We start from the raw sequence: 21,762 nt of genomic DNA, 5'->3' as shown, positions 1-21,762 counted from the left end.
TTTGCCTTGGAATTCGGCTGCCATCTTTTTCTCCAAGGCTGCAATTATCTTTTATATCAGCAGAGGTAGCAAGGGGACACACACTGTGCTCAAACTTCAGGCTTCAGTGCTGAATTAGATACAGTCGATAAGACTGATAAGTATGTAACATAATGTGTTTATATATAGGCTATATATAGCAATAGGGATACATAAGATATGCGTCTTTGAGCCTCGGAAAAGCGCTATATAAATTTAATGAATTATTATTATTATGTACATTTACAGTTACATTTTTGGCATTTAGCAGACGCCTTATTCCAAAGCGACTTACAATATACATTTGAATACCAAGCATGTGAATCAGCAATCCACCATTCGTTGCAGGAAGAGTAATCTAGCTCGGGCCCGGGGCCACTGATAGAAGGAAAAACCTTCTCCCTATCGCCTTCTGCTAAAACATTTTATTTTATTTTATTTTTTTACTGGAGAAACAACCAGTACAAGGGGGGCAATAGAAGTTCTTAGGGACACAGAAGAGGGGAAAGCGGGTGTCTTTAGGAGACGTAGTGGTGAGGGTCAGAAGATGTCTCAGGAGGAGCAGTTAAGATGTAACCTGAAGAGATAGGTCTTCAGTCTACGACGGAAGATGGGTAGTGACTCTGCCGTTCTGACAGCCGTGGGGAGCTCATTCCACCAGCGGGGAGCCAGTGTTGTGAAGAGACGTGATCGGGCAGCCCGACTGCTGTGTAGAGGAGGTGGGGCCAGTTATGTATATGTACAGATAGTTATGAAAATGATAAACTGTACAGTTTGTACTATCCAACTGTATAAACTGTACAGTTTGTACTATCCAAGTTCCATGCAATAGTGATGAGATATTATGATATGTGTAGCCTATGTACAGTTATGAATGATACACTGCACAGTATGTACCTATCAAGTTGTGTGGTGCATGCATAGCTACCGCAGCAAAGTAATTGCAGTAGTCTACGTTTGATTATGCATGTACTCACCAACGAATATTATATAACAAACGGATATTTATGATATTGTATATAATGTCTTTTTTGTATATCACTGTAGAACACGGTGCTAGACCACTGGACCACCTCAGGCCACCAGTAATAACCATAATTGTGGATTACTATTTACAATTAGTAGTCTCCTGATCTCGCTACATTTTGAGACGAGTCTATAACTACTTTTGTTTCAGCCCATTCTTGCCTATAGACAACTTTACAATCATTCATAGTGAGTTTATTCACCCAATCAAGTAAAGATGAATAATACTGCCCTTCACCTTATTATCAGATGTTCAGTTATGATTAGACCTGTGTCGGCAATGATAATAATACACAACAGGCAAGACGGTTGTACCATAGATATACGGTACGCAGATTAATATTTGTAGATTCGTTTTCGAACATTAGATAGGCCTAGTTGATTTTGGCAACATTGTAGTAGCCAATTGCAGAGTGTATTAATTATGTTGTTTGTTTGAATCCTCACTGTGTTCATGTTATAATGTTTAGTGAACGAACAATTGTTGGGTGTTTGCCACAAATCGGAATTCTCTTGCTGTGAAATGTGTACATCAAATAACATGATGTCAGCGATCTACTAGAACTGGAGCGGGACGACTGCAATGTACCATATATATCTGCCATATCATACAGTTTTATATTGAAAAATATGATGGTAAATAAATACATGTGGGACCGATGTATGATATGGCAGAGGTGTGGTGTGTATCAGTGTGTCTCGTTCCAGCGAGTCAACTCGTGTTGACTCAATAAGACATTATGCGCTCTGCGCTGCGGGCTACATTTGATTATGTAATCATCAACGAATATTATATAACGAACGGATATGTATAATAGGCCTACAGTATATAATGTATTATTATTTTTATTCTGAGCAGTCCCACTCATAATAAAATACTGATGTTCTCATAATATAATTATAGATATAGCCTAGCTAAATCGTGTAGACTGCTATGGAGGCATATTGAAACATATTATGATAAATAGGCTACATGTGGGATGGAGGTAAGGTGTGGGATGGCAGATATATGTATGATATGTTATGGCAGTTTCTCGCGCCTGTCCCGTTCTGTTGTTCAAAGAATATAATATAAAACGTTAACTTTACTCTCATTACTCTCATGCACCGTGGGCTCTCGGAAAGCTGCGCATTGTTCATATTATGTATGAAAATAATGCAATAGGCTACATAGGAATAAGTGTGTTCATATGCAAACATACTCAATGGGATGTAATTAGTAGGCCATTGTTTATCAAGGATGAATCCTGACAATTGAATGCCATTTGAGATCGAGACTCTGTAGCCTAATAGTGATAATGAGTTCAATCTGTAAACTGTTATCATCTCAATAGGACGGCCAATGTAACGCATTGTTTTTTGATTTTGCATTCCTTGTTTCGTGGTAAACTAATCTCTTTCTGATCGTCCCGTTCACAAAAACCTAAGGTGCCTAAGTCACGTAATATGGCGAAATAAATGTTCGATCAGACAATACAAGATATATTGAAAAATATGATGATGAATACATGTGGGATGGAGGTACAGGGATGATATGTGGCATGTCCGCTCGCCAACTAAAGCCCATTCTTGCCTATAGACAACTGTACAATCATTCATATTGAGTTATTCACCCAATAAAGTAAAGATGAATAATACTGCCCTTCACCTTATTATCAGATGTTCATAGACCTGTGTCGGCAATGATAATAATACACAACAGGCAAGACGGTTGTACCATAGATATACGCAGATTAATATTTGTAGATTCGTTTTCGAACATTAGATAGGCCTAGTTGATTTTGGCAACATTGTACATTGTAGTAGCCAATTGTCTGCTCGCCAACTAAAGCACTTGGTTATAAACATACTAGGCTCTGTTTCTAACAAGTGGGCTTCTAACAAAATCACTGTATGGGACAACTCGTTTCTAAAAAGTGAGTTACAATCACTTGATGTAGGCCTAATGGTTGATGGGGAGGGTTGATGATGGCTCTCGATCGTTTCCGATCAACAAAGACAAAGACATCGGGTTTCCCCTGCTCCACCACGTCCCAACGGTGTGCTTCTGTAACCATTTTCTCCTCCTTGTTGCATTAAAAAAAATCAAGACTCGCTCCTCTCAGGAGACCACTATTTATAAATAATAATCCACAGATATGCACAGTCACAGTGCTACATGAAAATATCTAGCCACACACCACATATCATACCTCCGCCCTATGTATTTATCATCATATTTCTCAATATAAAACGGAGGTACGATATATGGCAGATATATGTATGGTATATTATGGCAGTTTCTGGCGCCTGTCCCGTTCTGTTCAAAGAATATTATATAAAACGCATCACATGTTTGTCATTGTGTGAACATTTTTCTGTAGTGAAGAACCTTGGTTCAATCTGGAGCTGATCAACTCCGGACGGCAATAGCTCGTTGTGGGTGCAATTGTGCAAGAATAACACTATTTACAGCGCTGTCATTTATTGCTATATTTATTACTGTTATATATAAATGTGAATATTACAGATACCTGGTCAACACAGCTTGGGATTCCAAGGAAATTACATGGAACTATGTGTGCCGCCATTGGTGTGTGAATGTGTGTGTGAATGGGTGAATGAGAGGCCGTTGTAAAGCGCTTTGGAGCAGCTTTGGAGCAGCAAAAAAGGCGCTATATAAGTGCAGTCCATTTACCCTTTACCATTTGTGAAAGGGACAACATTGCAATATATATTACAGTTATTTTTTAATAATGATAATCAACTTTCATTCGTTAGTAATGTAAACTCCCGCAGTCTCGATCAATCTCCTAGATCAATCTCCTCTCCACTTACGTTACATCTACAATGGCATGCATACGTTATTATATTATATATAATTATATATATATGTGTTCCTTTTCAGCTGACTCTCTGCTCTGTCCCCGCTTCTCTGGAACTTTATGCATTTTTAGAGGTAGTGTCTTGTCATTTTCTCTTCTTGTGTGACATCGCCATCCAGCGATTTTTGTGCGTCAGTACACACTCCCCCATTGTGAAGAGTGGTCGTGTGATTCGACACCTCTTCGCGCTAAAAGTAGGTAAAAAAACGTCGCTGTTCTAGTGTTAAGCCAAGGACACTGTTTAGTTTTAGGCCTATTGGAAGGCAACCATATGTAAATAAATAGCCTAATGTCTCACAATGTGGAATCTGAACAATCAAAGAATGTGTGATGACAATTTATACTTACTTTTTTCAATAAAGTGCAAAGGCTTTTTTCTCATTGACATTTTATTGTACAGATCTTTCTTTCAAAACTCAAAACATACCTGAATAAAAAATGGCACAGCAACAAAACTGGCATAAATCAAGGTCAACATTCTTGTGTATCTTCAAAAGCAGTTTCACTCATCAATAACACGGTGAACCTGAATACAAAATGGCACAGCCATAAAACTGGCATAAAACAAGGTCAACATTTCAACAAGTATCTTCAAAAGCAGTGCAACTGTATGAAAAAAAACAACGCTAACAAATAGTGTAAAGTAATTGTAAACAACAAATATAGTAAACAGTAGTGCAGATTTTGTAAACGCCTTGAATTACATGTCAATTGTCAGAGTCGCATAGCCTCTGAGTAAAAGATGGCTGAGGAACCTGAGGTGGCATCGGTATCGGTATCGGTAGATCTTGAGGAAAAAAATCGGTGATCGGTATCGGCCCCAAAAATCCAGATCGGAGCATCCCTAGTGGCATGTACTGAAGGTGGTGTGGTAGGGGTTGTGTTGGTGCCAAGGTGTGTGGGTGAGATGCATACATTGCTGCTGCTGCTGGATTATATGAAGTTGGTGATCTAATGTTAATTTCAGAGTCCTGGGCATCATACAGCAGTGTCATGATGTTTCTTTTGACCCTTGTTTTGATTGATAGGTCTTTTATTTGCCTAAGTTCAGTTGCAACCTGATTTCCAAATGAAGCCTCTGGATCATCGCGCTGCTTGGCACCGATAGCCAGGACTTTTGACGACATCTGCTTTAAGGTAGCAAGCGAGAAAAAAGTGTAATATGCCATCAAATGCTACATTCACAAGGTGACCGTGCAGACATGTGAAAGAAGTGTTTTGTGGTTCATGAGAGCTCTTGCTATTGTGTAGATTTTATACCAAGTGATGTTCTTTGAAATGCATCACTTTGTGTGACATCTCAGCAAAAACAAGAGATATCCCTTGAACCACAGAACGCTTGTTTCACATGTCCACACAGTCACCTCATGCAGAACACAGAGGTATAGGCCTATGTTACTTACGGTGGTCTCACTTGGGCGGTGGACAACATGTTTTTTGAGGAAGTCCATGATCCTCAAAAGCCAAGACTGCCTGGGTGTTGGATTCTTGGTCCCACTCCCACTTGCCTGTGGTTTCAGCAGACGTGTATATTGGGTCCTCAAAGATGTGGCCCTGGTCTTCACCTCCTCAACTGAAAAGAAAAAGAAAAACATTACAAGAGGTATTGTCATTGTATTTGCATACATGAGCGTTATGAACATAATTATGTTCCATCATCAGCCAAGTGCTCATTTCAAACAGAAGAATGGACAATTGGGGCACAGACATTTCTTTTAATGCACACGCTCCCTTGCCCTCCCTCCCTACCTCTGTCTCTCCCTCCTCCATCTCTCTCCCTCCCCCTCCCTCTCTCCCCCCCTCCCTCCCTCTTCCCCCCTCCCTCCCTCTTCCCCTCTCACTCCCTCTCTCCCCCCTCCCTCCCTCCCTCTCTCCCCCTCTCCCCCCCTCCCTCCCTCTTCCCCTCTCACTCCCTCTCTCCCCCCCTCCCTCCCTCTCCCCCTCTTCCCCTCTCACTCCCTCTCTCCCCCCTCCCTCCCTCCCACTCCATCCCTTTTTCTCCCTCTCTATATTGATTGTTTAATAATATTGTTGTTAGCTGTTACAGCTGGACTTTATTTTCATGCAAGCTGGGGTGGATAGCTGACATGTCAACTGTTGTTTTCATAGATCTAGATGTAGAGGTGGACATGTCTGACAAATGTAATAGTGATACAATTTCTCCAACCCTGCGGGCAGGCTCAAATAGCCTACTGCTCACGTGAAGCTATAGACTAGTGTTTAGCGAGTTTCGCTAGCTAGCTTGTTAGCTCACCTGGTTGTTGTAGGATCGTAGCAATTTCTCTCCAGCTCTTCTCTTTTTCGAGACGGTTGTGGTAGTCTGGGCAAGACAAGTCGAACAGGCACTGATGGTCCTGCCACAGTTCAATGAGCCTTCCTTCCATCTGTTCACTCCACCGAGCGCTGACAACTTTTTTCTGGTCGGCGACAGCTAAATCGGGGTTAAAATCGTCTAGTGTGTACTCGGCTTTAGCAGTTGGTAAAAGAACAGGATTAAAACAAAAATATCAGCAATAACATCGTGCTCTGTAGCAAGCACAATTACAACCCAACTGAAGCCACAATACTGGGACCATTCGTGACTGACAGTCAGTCAAAATACTAGGTGAATATGTAATAAACTTGGATTTCATGCATTTCAAGTGGCATCTTTGTAATCATTACGATGTAGTCATGTCTAAGAGGCAGACAAGGCTTCCCTTTAACTCCCAGAGGCTACGACTATGCTATGTCCTGTGCCTGGAGGACGAGGGTGTTACAATGACCTGCATCTCTGCCTCCCCCCACCTGTCTCTAAAGCAGAGAGAGAGGGGGAGAGAGAGACAGAGACAGAGACAGAGAGAGAGAGAGACAGAGAGAGAGAGAGAGAGACAGAGAGAGACAGAGAGAGAGAGATTGAGAGAGACACAGACAGACACATTAGCAGTGGTAGGCAGCTTACATATGATGCCAGCAACCCTCCAGTCACCACCAGCTCACATGACCTGCTGACCGATGGTGACCTGGCCTGACCGAGACTACCTGCTGTCACCATGGTGAGGAAAGGAGAAGAGGGTTATATCAATAGGCCGTCCCTGAATGTAAATCATCCCTCACTCTCGCATACCCTCCTTTCTGTCTCTCTCTCTCTCTCTCTCTCTCTCTCTCTCTCTCTCTCTCTCTCTCTCTCTCTTTACCTGAGGGTTTAGTCCCAGTCCCTCTCTTGGAGTCTGGAGGGTGGAAGATGTCTGCGTTGGCATAGATCTCATCCTCCATCTCCATGGTCCACCACAGTCTCAATGTTCACATGACTCTGCCAGGTGATCCGTGCAGCAGTCTTCTCATTGGAGAGACTGAGAGAGATACCCCAGTGAGACTTGTTATATAGGACTGGAGTCTGACAAGGCAGGCAGAGAATGTGATTGGCTGTTGGTAAGATATGGTAATCAGATGCGTCTGACCTAACACAACCCCCCAACCCCCCTCACCACCAGCTCAAGGGAAGTAAGAATAGAGATGTTGAGAACCTGTGGTTATATACCGTATGTGCAACTCAAAAAATTCGAATATCATGCAAAAGTTCATTTATTTCAGTAATTCAACTTAAAGGGTTAAACTTAGATATTATATAGACTCATTACATGCAAAGCGAGATATTTAAAGCCTTTATTTGTTATACATTTGATGATTATGGCTTACAGCTTATGAAAACCCCAAATTAAATATCTCAGAAATGTTTAATATTACATGAAATCAATAAGAAAAGGATTTTAAATACAGAAATGTCAGCCCTCTGAAAAGTATAATCATGCATATGTACAATGCAATGAGTCTATATAATATTTAAGTTTAACCCTTTAAGTTGAATTACTGAAATGAATGGACTTTTGCACGATATTCTATTTTTTTGAGTTGCACCTGTATACATGTGTAGATTGTGACAGCAGCTCTGACACACGGACACTGTGGTCCCCTGCAGTACTATTTTGGCATTCCACTCTTCCACTAGTGCTTCTAGTGATACTAGTTCACTTCATGAAATGGAACCACTTCTGCAGATTCTGACACTTAAAAGTACAGCAAAACAGAAGTCCAGATAATGTTATGGTCTGGACTTCTGTTTTGCTGTGCTGTTTTAAGGCCAGAATTTGTCAGCGCACTGACGGCACTTGGGACTCATTGTCCCGTCTTGACGACTGCAACGCACTCCTGGCCGGGCTCCCCGCCTCCGCCATCAGACCTCTGCAGCTCATCCAGAACGCTGCTGCCCGTCTGGTGTTCAACCTCCCCAAATGTTCTCATGTCACCCCCCTCCTTCGCACCCTGCACTGGCTCCCGATAGCAGCTTGCATCAGAAGTAACAGCTGCAACCAAACTTCCTTCCTTCCAAAGTATACATTTCCACACTCACTGTCCCACAGTCATTGACACATCATCACATCACTCTCTATCTGTTGTCATCAGCTTTCGAGTAGTTTTTCTAAAGTATTTATTAATGTTTAGGGTTTATAGGAGGCAGACAAACAAGGGACAGGTGACACAAATTCTAATTTGGTGCAGAGAAAATGATTAAATTGTGATACATTGATTTTATCCTTCGGTTGAAAATGCATTGATCTGAATGAGTACATGGACAGGCAAGAACATAATACAATACTGTGTCAGACTGAAGCAATAACAGTGAGATTAGACGATAGACAATTATTCCATCACCTTCCATCTGATACAAAACCCCAGGTTCAAAGGTCACATATGGAGTTAAAACTTGACTGATTACATGTTTAAAAGCATGTTCTTACTTTTTGACTCATTTCATGCATAATTGTTGTAAGGTCACTTTTACAGGATGTATCAGCTAAAGTGCATAACAACCAACAAATACTTGGCAACAGATTATACAAGACGAGTACAATTATAGAACCTTTAATTGAAGGTACTACACCCCTCCTCCACCCCTCCTACACCTCTACTCCTCCTCTCCTCCTCTCCTCCTCCACCAATCCTCCACCCCTCCTCCACCTCTACCGCTACACCTCTCCTACACCCCTACTACAACATCCCTTATTGGGGAAGGGTCCCAGTAGGGCCCCCAGCCTCCCCCGGACCCTGAGGTGGGAGAGGGGGTTGACTAGGTGGCAGAGGGGGCTGTGGGGGGGTCGACTCCCAGGAGCTGGCGGGTGGAGGACTCCCAGTCCCGGCCGAACTCCAGCCTGCTGCAGACACACGGGTACTGACGGTCCGCCCAGGAGGCCCAGTCCACCGCCCGCCTCACCGCCAGCCAGCACTCTGACCTGGGGACACACACACACACACACACACACACACGCAGACGCACACAGACGCAGACACACACACACACGCACGCACACGCCAGGGTTTCCGTTAACCGGTAATTACCGGTCTTTGTCCGGTAAAATTTGTTGAAGTCCGACAAATTGAAAACTCGTCGGACATAATGTCCGGTGAAAATAATTCCCTCTAAGCACAATTTGAATACAATTCGCTAAAGTTCACATTCTGATTCCTTCTATTTTAAAAAATCCCCGTATTCTCCAGTGTGCCTGTAACCGAATTAAAACTGCGGACCGAAGTCGCCATGTCTCCGCCGCCGACTGTCACTTCCACGATTTTTTCACACGCTGTCACACGTCACACGCTGCCGGTATCCAATCGTAAATCATCCAATCCCCGTTCTCTACAGACGACGCGAAATGATAAGGTGTCTCTCACCGAGTGCTGAGGGCGGGATGATTCAAACAAACCAGGAAGTGGATTATTCCGTCCGTTCGTGTTTGTGCCGCAGGTCGCGTCCGCTGTCTGCGTCTCTGTAAATGTTTTAGCCTACTCGGACCGCGAAGAGCTGGATGAAACGTAAGGATACAGTTGGATACAAGGCCGTTGGGAATGTCATACGCTTGCACCGGAGCTGGGGAGAGAGCAGGAGCTGCTCATCTTAAGCAGCGCGGGTAACCCGACACCACTAAGCCTATCGGACTGACAGACTGTTAAAAACTGTAAGTCTTGCGTTCGTTGTGTGGGACCGGGGTGAAGAGTGAAACTGTTTGGATACAATTGACTGTGATTGAGCTGAACTGAACTTTTGGGGATTTGATGAACTGTTGAATTGACTGTGATTGAGCTGAACTGAACTTTTGGGGATTTGATGAACTGTTGAATTGATTGTGAATCAGTGGACTGAGCATTTTTGAGTTTGTGAACTGGACACTCCCAAGTTACTGCTGGTTGCATATTTGAGCAAAATGTTATACATCTAGACATTGTGGTATTTCTTTATATACGTGTCCCTGCCTGCCTATCAATCGTTTCTCAATAAACAGTTATGTTCTCCTCATTAATAATAATAATAATAATTCATTGGATTTATATAGCGCTTTTCCGAGGCTCAAAGACGCTGACAATATGGGAAGAACGGAAAACAGAAACAACAAGCAACAGATAACATGAGCACATAGAACACAGAGGTAACGAACGGGGAAGGTTGTATGCATGTCCAGGGGGGGGGCGGGGGTGGCAGGGATGGGGGAGATGGCTAGGGGTAGGGGAGGCTGTAGGCGTGGGAGAACAGGTAGGTTTTGAGGTGGGATTTAAAAGTGAGGAGTGAGGGTGAGTCTCTGAGTGGTTGAGGGAGAGAGTTCCAGAGGCGGGGTGCAGCTCGTGAAAAGGCACGGTGACCGAAGCCTTTGAGTTTTGAGGGTGGGACAGTGAGGGGAACAATGGATGAGGATCGGAGGGTACGGGTAGGGCGGTGGGGGAGAAGGAGGTCAGTCAGGTAAGGGGGGGCCAGGCTATGGAGGGCTTTGTATGTGAGGATGAGGACTTTGAATTGAATACGTTCTTTGATGGGGAGCCAGTGGAGAGAGTGGAGGACAGGAGTGATGTGGTCACGGGAGCGGGTGTTTGAGAGGAGGCGTGCAGCAGAGTTTTGGACCATCTGGAGTCTATGGAGGGAGCGGGAGGTGATGCCGGTGAGTAGGGAGTTGCAGTAGTCGAGGCGGGAGGAGATGAAGGCGTGGATGAGGGATTCAGCAGCGGGGGGGGAGAGGCAGTGTCTGATTTTTGCAATGTTTCGGAGGTGGAAGTAGGATGTCTTGACAATGGAACTGACGTGGGGATCGAATGAGAGGGTGGGGTCCAGGATGAAGCCGAGGTTGCGAGCCAGGGGGGAGGGGGTGATGGTAGTGTCGTCAATGGTGAGTGTGATGGGTCCGGTTTTATTGAGGGTGGATTTGGTGCCGATGAGGATGACTTCGGTCTTGTCACTGTTCAGTTTGAGGAAGTTGTGTGTGAGCCAGGTTTTTATTGCGGAGATGCAGGTTTCGATGTGAGTGAGGGGTGGGTTCTGGGTGGAGTTTGTGGTGATGTAAATCTGTGTGTCATCAGCGTAGCAGTGGAAGTCCAGGTTGAATTGGCGGATGATGTGACCGAGGGGGAGTGTGTAGCAGGGGGCCGAGGACTGAGCCTTGTGGGACCCCCTGTGTGACAGAGGAGGAGGAGGAGGTGTGACCGGACAGGGAGATGAACTGGTGTCTGTTGGTGAGGTAGGAGGTGAGCCAGTCCAGGGCGGTGCCCTCAACACCCAGTTGGCGCAGCCTTTGAAGGAGGATGGAGTGGGGCACTGTGTCGAAGGCTGCGCTCAGGTCTAGTAGAACTAGGATGTTGAGGGCACCTGAGTCTGCAGAGGTGAGGAGATCGTTGATTACTTTGACCAGGGCTGTTTCGGTGCTGTGATGTGGGCGGAAGCCAGATTGAAGGGGTTCATACAGTTTGTTGGATTGGAGGTGGGAGTGAAGTTGGGCAGCGACAACGCGCTCTAGGGTTTTGGAGAGGAATGGTAGGTTGGAGATGGGGCGGTAGTTGGAGAGATTGGCTGGGTCAAGAGTGGGCTTTTTGAGAATGGGGGTGACAGCGGCAAGTTTGTAGCTTGAGGGAACGTGGCCTTGGGATAGTGACTGATTGAAGAGGGCAGTGAGGTGGGGGATGAGGGCAGGGAGGCAGGCCTTGGTCAGGGTGGTAGGGAGGGGGTCGAGGGAGCAGGTGGTTGTTTTGGAGGCGGTGATGATAGTAGTGATGAGGGAGGAGTCAATAGGGGAGAAAGTAGTGAGAGGAGTAGGGGGAGGGTAGTCAGGAGGGGGGAAGATGACAGCAGGGGGGGCGGGGGTGGTGGAGTTGGAGATGGAGGCAGTCAGTGAGCTATTGATGTGGGAGATCTTGCTGTTGAAGGCGTGGAGAAAGGAGTTGCAGAGGTCAGGGGAGGAAGTTGTGTTGTTGTCCGGGGGTTGGAGTAGTGTCTTGACAGTGGAGAAGAGGGTGCAGGGGTTTCGATTGGAGGTGTTGATGAGGGTGGAGTAGTAGGCAGATTTGGCAGCTTGGAGTGCGTCACGGTAGGAGGAGATATGTTGCTTGTAGACTTCGGCATGGACAGTGAGGTGGGTTCTATTGTGTAGTCGTTCAAGTTGGCGGCCGGTCTGTTTCATGGTGCGTAGTTCAGGGGTGTACCAGGGGGAGGAGGTGGTGAAGGAGACAGTGATGGTTTTCAAGGGGGCCAGTGAGTCAAGGGAGTCAGAGAGAATGGAGTTGAGTAAGGTGGCATAGTCTTCCGGGTTGGTGGGAGTGGAGTCAGTGGGGAGGGCAGAAGATATGGACTGGGATAGAGTGAGTGGGTTGACAGATTTTATGTTACGGAAGGAGATGGTGCGTTTGATGGGGTGGCGCGGTAGGGGCAGGGGGGCAGAGAAGAGGATGCAGTGGTGGTCAGAGAGTGGGAAAGGAAGAGGGTGGGGGTTGGATATGGGTAGGGAGGCAGAGCAGACAAGGTCGAGTGTGTGGCCTTTTACATGGGTGGGGAAGTTGATGTGCTGGGTGAGGTGGAAACAATCAAGGAGAGAGAGGAAATCAGAGGTGAGGTTGGAGTTGGGTTGGTCGACATGGATATTAAAGTCACCGGTGAGTAAGAGACGGGTAGAAAGGGAAGAGGCAATGGTGAGGAGTTCAGAGAGATCAGACAGAAAAGAGGGGTGTGGCCTCGGTGGGCGGTAGAGTAGGAGTGCAGTTATGGAGTTGGGGAGTGAAAAAGCGAGGTATTCGAAGGATGACATGGGTGGGAGGTTGAGGTCCAGTACAGTGACAGTTAGGGTGAGTTTGTGGAGAGCAGCGAGACCACCCCCTCGCTTGGAGAGGCGGGGTTTAGCGATGTAGGTGTAATTAGGGGGGGTGGCCTGGTTGAGTGAGTAGTAGTCCGAGGGTTGCTGCCAGGTTTCAGTGAGGAGAAGTATGTCCAGGTTGTTGTCCAGTATCAGTTCAGATATGACAGGGGATTTGTTGGAGAGAGAGCGAGTGTTCAATAGTGCAAGGGAGATGGATGGGGGAGCAGGAGGGAGAGAGCGGAGGTTTGAGGGGTCGGCGGTGCGGTGTGGGGTGATGACAGGTGAGCGAGAGTTAGTCCAAAATGAGGGGATGTTTGTGCCTTCAGGGTGGTGTAGAGTCCGGTGTCGATGTTGCTGGGAGCCTCGGTGGATGTAGCGGCGGCGGCGGAGAATGCCTGCCTTGGTGGCGGCGGTGGCAGCAGCAGCAGTGAGGCGATGGTTATGGTTCAGTGAGTGAAGGTCAGTGGCAGTATAGGTGAGTATGGTGGGCGGGGGTCCAGGGCAAAACGATAGGAGCAGCAGGAGGGTGAGTCCAAGTTGGAGATGAAACCAGAGTACAGGTGGGAGCAGTTCAGTGGATAGGTTGGGAGTGGCTAGTAGTTGGTGGGCAGTGAGTTGTGTAAACATGGCAGTGGACCAGAGTGACAGCGTGGTGTTGTTGTTGTTGTTGTTGTTGTCATCTGTATTGCCAGCCTGGGACTGAACCCACGCGGCCAGCCAGCCTAGCCGTGCCATGCCAGCGACCAAAACCTGCAGTAGTGAGTGAAGGCCGGGAAGGACTGACACTCACCTGCGGAGATGGCAACCCCCGAACCGGGGAGGGAGTGGTGGCTACCTCCCGGAACGGGGGTAGTAGCACAGCACGGCCAGGCTAGCGATGTCTGAGAGCGGCGCGCAGCGGGTCGGTCAGCAACACAAAGCCGGGGGACAGGAACGATGAGGCGGTGAATACTGCAGTCCGGTAGAGGAGGAGATGGATACTGTAATCCGGTAGTGGAGGCAGTGAGAGGCGGGAGGTGGCGGGTGGGAAAGCAGCGGAGGTCGGCGAAGAGTCAAAAATACTTGGAAAAGAAAAGAAGAAAAATAAAAAGCGGAGACCTCCGGGGGAAGACGGGCACACAAAACAAGGTAGACGGCGAAAACAAGAAACCAGGACAGGATACAAAAAGACAGGATACAAAAAAGACAAGACCGGGTGACAGAAGCGGCAGTCACAGCGCTTGACGCCAGCGTGCTCTGAACCCGGAAACAGCAAACAGCTACGGCAAACGCAACAGGACAATTTCGCAATCTTTGCCTCTATATAAAATATCTGCATGGGTTAGGGTGATTATTTCACTTCAGCTGTCTATTAAGTGTTGGTATGGTATAATGTGTTATTATGCTCTTATAATATTCCATAAAATTCATGCATTTGGACATTTCTAATCTAGCAACCTCCACGAGGATGAGCTTTAGCAGCGAACTCTGAGATGTGAGGGATCCCGCAACGAGAGTATTTGTCAGAAGTGACGGAGGTCAGGGAGGCCAGCATTAACCTCTAGGAGCCCATCTTTGTGCAGGGCATTAGTCACCGAGGGGAGGGGGGATGTCCTGGCTGTAATAGATTATTGACCAGCGCTCAGCGGCCTCAGCACACCATGTGGTCCTAGTGCTGCTGCTGACCTCTTCATCACAGATGGAGGGACCCACCTGCAGTCCAGAGGCAGGGTTGGTTGAGACTGGACCACACACTCCTCTATACCGCATACCAGTAGATATACCACAGAGAGGTAGCTCGTTCTCCTCAGAATGGACTAGAAGGTTGCTGAATTTGACATTTCCAAATGCATGAACTTGATGGAATAGTGTGATAACAGATTCCTTGGTTTCTACATTTTCTAAAGGTAGGCTATGCTGTAGTCTGAATTATTCACTAGGAGCAGAATAGAGAAGTAGAGTAGTATTCCATATTTGATTACAAAATTGTTAAGAGGACAAAGACCTGAAGGCACAAAGCAATATTCAATCAAAACTACAAAATAGAATTGTTGGCTCATCAAATTGAAAGTGCTAGGGAAAACAACATTGCATCCATGAACTACCTAATTAAGGGGAGGCAATTTCTCTCTCGCTCTGAGTTGAGCTCAGAATCTTTAATTGAAATGAAAACGAATACAACTACGAGAATACAACACCACAAACAGGAGGGGAGGAGTGTATTTGTGTTCTCAACAGATGGTAACCAATGGATTCAAGTCATATGTTCAGGGTCAGTTCACAGGACTTATTTTATTAATATTTAATACTTGGATCGGTAAGACACAGATGATATTTTGAGCCCATATGGAACAAAAGCTAATTCAAATTTTATTGCAGTACCAAAACTAGTAAAACTTAGCCAAAATAGTACAGAAAACTATAATAACAAGGATTACAAAACATCCCTTTAAGAGGCAAAAGGAAATAAAGCAACATAATGGACAAATTGACTTATCCCCCCAAAACATAACAGCATCTACAAACCATTGGCAATATCATCTGTCCCCTGTTTTTGGCTCAGCAAGGGATTTTTAATTGTTTGATAATTCATCTTGGAGCACTAATTTACCCCCTACTGTTAGCGTTGTATGTTCGACCATTTTGTGAAACATTCCACAGAATTTTAAATGAGCTGGTGGCATATAAAGTCTCTCTTCCGGGGAAAGCACCTATTTATGGACATGTTTGTTTGCCTTTCCATCAACATTAACCCTTTGGGCAAAGAATGCCCATATGCTGTCTTTTCTGAACATTTTACGAAAGTCCTTGTAAATGCTACTTTCATTTCTATTGTGCTGCATAGGCCGATTCTTCTTTTCCTACACTGATCAAAACAAATAATATGAATAACTATACATGTTCAACATTACTGCAACATATTTGTATTTATCTCATGTCTTAATTAACCAATTTAATCTTTCTGATCAGCCAAATGTAGTAGTATGTTTTGTCCCGTACCACACAGCAATGTCAACCTTGTACACCTGTTGTTTCTCTATTCTTCTACGGCTCACCTCACAACACAACGAGTTTCCCCATCTCTTCCCCCTTCAGTTATTTGAATGGTCACTGTTTCATTCATCAAGGACGTCTATCGTTATTTTGTATCCATTCTCATCAAACCCCAAAAAGCAGATCAACCGCACTAGAAGGATGCTTCTCTGGGTCAATAAACATACACCATGTTCCATTGTCTGAAGGCACTCTAATTAGAGGTCAATACATATAGATGTCAGAGTTGTCTGCAGAAACCAAATGGTGCTTCCAATGTGCAGTTGTGAGTAAGCCCCCCCACACACGCCTGAGCAGAGGCCTGAGAGTCTGGAGCCATCGGAGCTGGGCACATGACATTGACTGGTGGAGGTCTTCACCATTTAACTGGGGCTGCCTGCTGAGGTTTGCCTCCTCGGCAGACCTATAAGAGTGGGTAAGTGGTGGCGATGAGACACTGTCCCCTGTGCCTCCTTCAGCGCCATTCCCTTTCAATTGAAACAGAGTTCTGCAAATAAATGCCACATTCTGAGCCTGAAAATGCAGGAAAGTTGTTTTTCACATAAGCACCCGTTGGGGGATTGCAAAAAGCAGCACACCCGATCTGCTTTATTTTTGTGTGTGATCTGTATGGTAACGGGCCGCAGAGAGAAAGAGACAAAGCCCAGGGTCACACCGTTTTCACTTAGCTTGTCTTTACATGGTGCTCCTTTATCGGGCTACTGAGGTAAGTCATAGTTTTAGCATCTCATCTCCTCAGATGTGAGACACATTTTGTTGTGACCCAAAATCTGATTTAACGCAACCTCTACTTGTGCTCCCAATAATACTACCTTCTTTGAGAACAACCCACACAACAATTCACAGAAATAGAATGAAAACACGGCAAGCAATCCTGACTTTTGCCGTCGCAGAGATGGTGAAACTCGCACCTCTGGCTTATAAAAGCATAAAGCCTGTTATTTTGATGCAATGTCCCTGTCGGTATCAACACACATTGTTGTACCCCCTGTTCACTAGGTTTAAATGGTATCTCCCCTAAAGATTAATTGGAGCTGGAATAAAAGAAAATGGCTCCCAAGGGGTGCCCCACTGTTTGTTATTCATGTTGGTCTGAAAACGGCAACAGTAAATCCTCTAAATTGTTGTTAAGCTGGGGTGTATTAACATATGTGTGCTATTTTCATGGAGTGACAGACCCCTTGGATCAACTGGGGACTATTGATCCTGTAGCACTCCATTTCAAGTTAATTGTGCTTGAAATGAGGTGCACACACTCAAGCATACCTGCATTGGGAACCCTTTATTTATTTATATTTGTCAGGCTCCTGATGTCAGATAAACAGAAAATATTCAATGCATGTCTTATTTGGTTTCAGTCAAAAAAGCAAGTTCTGCTGTAGTATGTGCTGGAGGAGGTTGAGACAGATTGAAATAGACCGTCACTTTCCAGAAAGCAGTTTCCTGTCATGAGATATAGGCTAATACCCTAGATAAACAAAGCATACATTTGAACAATATCACATGTCATATTGACCGAAATAATACAATTAATTCATATTGCCAGTAAAAAAATAAATTAAAAAAAGAATACATTTTTAAACCAAGTTTTTTCAGTGGATAAAGAACCCATATGAATATCCTATAGTATGTGAACACCCTCTCCCCCATGGACTTGTATGGTTTTGCTATTGAAGGTGTCTTACAGCTCTTCTGCGATAGGAGGAGGGGTAAGTGAACCTGGCTGTAATATTTCAGGACAGGGTTGGGGTGCAACCTGGCCTCTTCATGACCCCTATTCCCTCCGACACTAACAAAGCGGGCTCCGGGGTAACCAGGCATGAAGAACCCAGCAGAAACGTAGAGAGGAGAGGCTAAAAATGCCAAGAACTCCTCAGCAGACATCCCACTTGCCCTTCAGCGTGATCATGTGCCAGATTATGACTCCAAATAAGCTGCTCAGTCAACAAATCATTTATCTCCTTCAAGAAAAGCAGGCTAAAGTGAATAAGAGAATAAAGGTTGAAGAGCAATAAATCTAGTGAAGGAGATATTTAAGCTATGAGATATATACTATACAAGAGGCAATGTAATGTGATGGCAATGAAACATCTGTTCAAAAGTGTAGGAAACAAAATAAGGTAATATTGGAAGGCAGGATACGTTCCCCTTACATTATTATGTGAGCAGTACAAAGTATTTTTCCAACATTGAAAAATTGCATTGCCTATTCCACAAGGGAGGACATTTTGACACATGCACAACAGCGGAAGGAGCTGATGAACTTCTCATTTAGTCACATTTAAAGGAAAATCTATCAATTAACTACATGACTATGTGTCATGTCATAGAACTAGATAAAAGAGGAACTCCTAGATTAAATGTTTAATGTTTCAATCCCACCACAATCCCAGACACGGAGAGAACCAGTGACAGTAGAGGCTGAGACTCTATCAGAGAGAAACATGACTGCTCCCTCCTCTGGACCCAAGGCCTATCTGCAGGGAGATAGCATTAGCTAGGCTAACTCTTCTCTTCTCTGCGTGAGCCCCATTTACTGAATAATCACCTCCCTCATGTAGGGGCCAGTTTGTTTATAAGCCTATTCTGTTATAATAATAGATATAAATAAGTGAAAGTGTGTAATGGGTCGCATTAAACAGGCAGGCATATTGAGGCAGGATTTAATTTGCATGCCAGATTAGCTTGCTATTGGTGGGGGCAGTGCCTTAGGGCACCCTATTCATTAATAGGATCTAGTCCTCCTTAAATCCATTAAGTCAATTGAACCCATACATAATCTGATTTTGAATACACCATGAAAATGGTGAACTGGTAGCCCCTGTTCTCGGGAGGTCCTGATCATTGCCTGCGGAAAGTTGGTGAGACTGCTCATGGAGGAAGCATCCAGCCTCTCAAATAACCAGGGGAAGGGAGATTACTAGGTCAAACAAACGAAAATATAGGTTATATTCAAAATGGACGGACAATCATAACATACTATGCTGAATGAATTTAGCACTTAAGAAACCGACCCTAGACCTGGATACCCTCGCAAACTACAGACCCATTTCTAACCTCCCGTTCCTCTCCAAGGTCCTGGAGAAAATAGTCGCCACCCAACTCCAACATCACCTCAGCAGCAATAACATTGCAGAAAAATTCCAGTCTGGTTTCCGCTCCGCCCATAGCACTGAAACAGCACTGGTCAGGGTGACAAACGACATTCTCATGGCAGCCGATGCCGGCTCTCCTTCTCTCCTCATCCTCCTGGACCTCACAGCCGCCTTTGACACCGTCGACCACACCATCCTCCTAGACCGCCTTCACTCCACTATCGGACTCTGCTACACTGTTCTGGACTGGTTCACATCCTATCTTTCCGAACGCACCGAGTGCATCTCCTTGGGAGGTGCAAAGTCCCGGACCCAGCCTGTCACCTGTGGTGTCCCCCAAGGATCCGTACTCGGACCCACCCTCTTCACCCTGTACATGTTACCCCTCGGCTGTGTCATCAGCAAGCATGGTATCCCCTACCATTGCTATGCTGACGACACACAACTCTACATTAAACTGGACCCAACCCCTCAGTCAACCTCATCTGCACTCACCATCTGCCTGGAGGAGATAAAGGCGTGGATGAGAGTTAACTTCCTTCAATTAAATAGCTGCAAAACAGAAGCCATCCTCATCGGCACCCCTCACCAGGTTAAATCATCCCCCATAACAAGCATCACTTTCTCTGGACAGGTTATCCCTCTGTCATCCGTCGTCACCAACCTTGGTGTTCGAATGGACCCCCACCTCAACTACGAGGCCCACATTAAACACATATCCAAAACGTCATTCTTCCACCTTAGAAATATAGCAAAACTCCGCCCCACCCTGTCTTTGCCCGATGCCGAGAAGTTAGTCCATGCCTTTGTCTCCTCCAGGCTCGACTACTGCAACGCACTTCTCATCGGGATCCCTAGCAAGAGCCTTCAGAAGCTCCAGTACATTCAGAACAGCGCTGCTAGGATCCTGATGAGAGTGCGCAAATACGATCACATCACACCCATCCTCCACTCACTACACTGGCTTCCCATCTCCTCTCGGATCATTTACAACATCTCACTGTTAACTCATCAATGCATTCACGGCAACGCACCCCCTTACCTCAAGGACCTGGTCAAATCCCACAGCCCCTCCACTCGCACTCTCCGCTCATCAAATGCAAACCTCCTCAAACCCACCAAAACCCACCTCCGCTCCATGGGAGACCGGGCCTTCTGCTCCATCGCCCCCGAACTGTGGAACGCCCTCCCTGCCCACCTGAGAGCACCACAGTCGGTCGACTCTTTTAAGAGCGGACTTAAGACTCATCTTTTTAACAAAGCGTTCCAGTAGCCAGATTTGTATTTTTTTTTTCTTTTGTTTTATGCCACAGTGTCTTTTTAACCTTTCTGCTTTTGATGTTTTTAGTGATCTTTATTGTGTTGTGCTGTTTTTGTTTCTTTTATTGACTGTAGCACTTTGAGATTCTTGAAATGTAAAGTGCTTTATAAATAAAATCCATTATTATTAAAAAAAAAAATATCATACCAAATACTTCTACTACAATCATTTAAACAACGGTGCTTTCTCAACCCTCACCATGGCTTGTCTCCGACACTGACGTAGACGACATATTTTTTTTATTTTTATATATATATATATATATAGCTTTTAATTTGAAACAGAGAGCGGAAGTGTTGATAAAAAATAAAAATAAAAAAGACATATTTACATTGAAACTGTAGTGTATGTTGCTGGTATGATGTCTTTCTTTCTTTCTTAATTCTTTTTTTTCTTCTTTTTTTTTCTCTTTTATTACTGATAACATTTTATTTTTTTAAAAACATTTTTTATTTAAATTTCTTTATTTTCAAATATGAATGACATTTTAAAATGTATGGACATCTTTGTACATTGTGTTGCAATCTTCTTATGTCAAATGTGGATTAGAAAAGACAAATGTCAAAACAAAAAATAACTCAATGCTACCATCTTGTGTTAAGTTTAGGTCAACCTTAAAGTTGTGCATTACACATTTAGTGCTAAGACAGCTTGCCATCATTCCTACAAACTCACCTCACAGCGCATTGTTGACAGATTGCAGTTCATTGACAGTTAAGTCTGCGTGCAGCATGGGTTCCAGTCTTTCCATTTTCTTATTGCAGTATAAGTAGTTACTGAAGACCGACAAGTTACCATTGTTGCTCCTGCCTGTCCGCATTTCATCAAACCATAAAGAAATGCAGCTGTCATAGCACTGAATGAGGTGAAACTGTAGGCGTGACAAACTGAATGACGTCAAATTGGCATGACATAAGCTGAATCTTATGTTTGCGTACATCCCCTATAATAGGGGCCCGATTACAGGCACCTCTGGGACATGAGGATGCCTCTAAGGGTGGGGGTGCAAACATGTTTGTGAGGGTGGTAGGATGTCTGTAAACTGGAGGTATGTCTGTAGTGGAGGGGGCAGAGGGAGCTGCTGAACTACAGCTGTCTGATGCATCAGAGTCTCAGAGCCCAACATCACCCTGATCTGGAGCCTGCAGAGGTGAGAGAGAGAGGGCAGAGACACTTGGTGTGAGGTCAGCCCAGGACCAGGGGTCCCCAGTCTACAGAGGTCCTGAGGACCAGGGGACCCCAGCCTACAGAGGTCCTGAGGA

The 21,762-nt window shown here is 45.0% G+C and overlaps 1 protein-coding gene across 1 annotated transcript in view; it reads right to left on the bottom strand.

Moving 5' to 3' along the window:
- Positions 1–21,491: 21,491 nt before the first annotated feature.
- Positions 21,492–21,762, bottom strand: part of LOC308163780 (tudor domain-containing protein 5-like) — a gene marked incomplete at both ends in the record, with an annotated part of 77,905 nt that continues 77,634 nt past the window's right edge. The window contains one exon of the mRNA XM_080537968.1: positions 21,492–21,642. Coding sequence (XP_080394094.1) covers positions 21,492–21,642 — 151 coding nt within the window. The remainder of the gene's footprint in view (positions 21,643–21,762) is intronic.

Source organism: Nansenia antarctica (genome assembly GCF_963989245.1).
Source record: "Nansenia antarctica genome assembly, chromosome: 8".
Classification (NCBI taxonomy): Eukaryota; Metazoa; Chordata; class Actinopteri; order Argentiniformes; family Microstomatidae; genus Nansenia; species Nansenia antarctica.
This window is presented reverse-complemented; position numbering and strand designations above follow the sequence as displayed.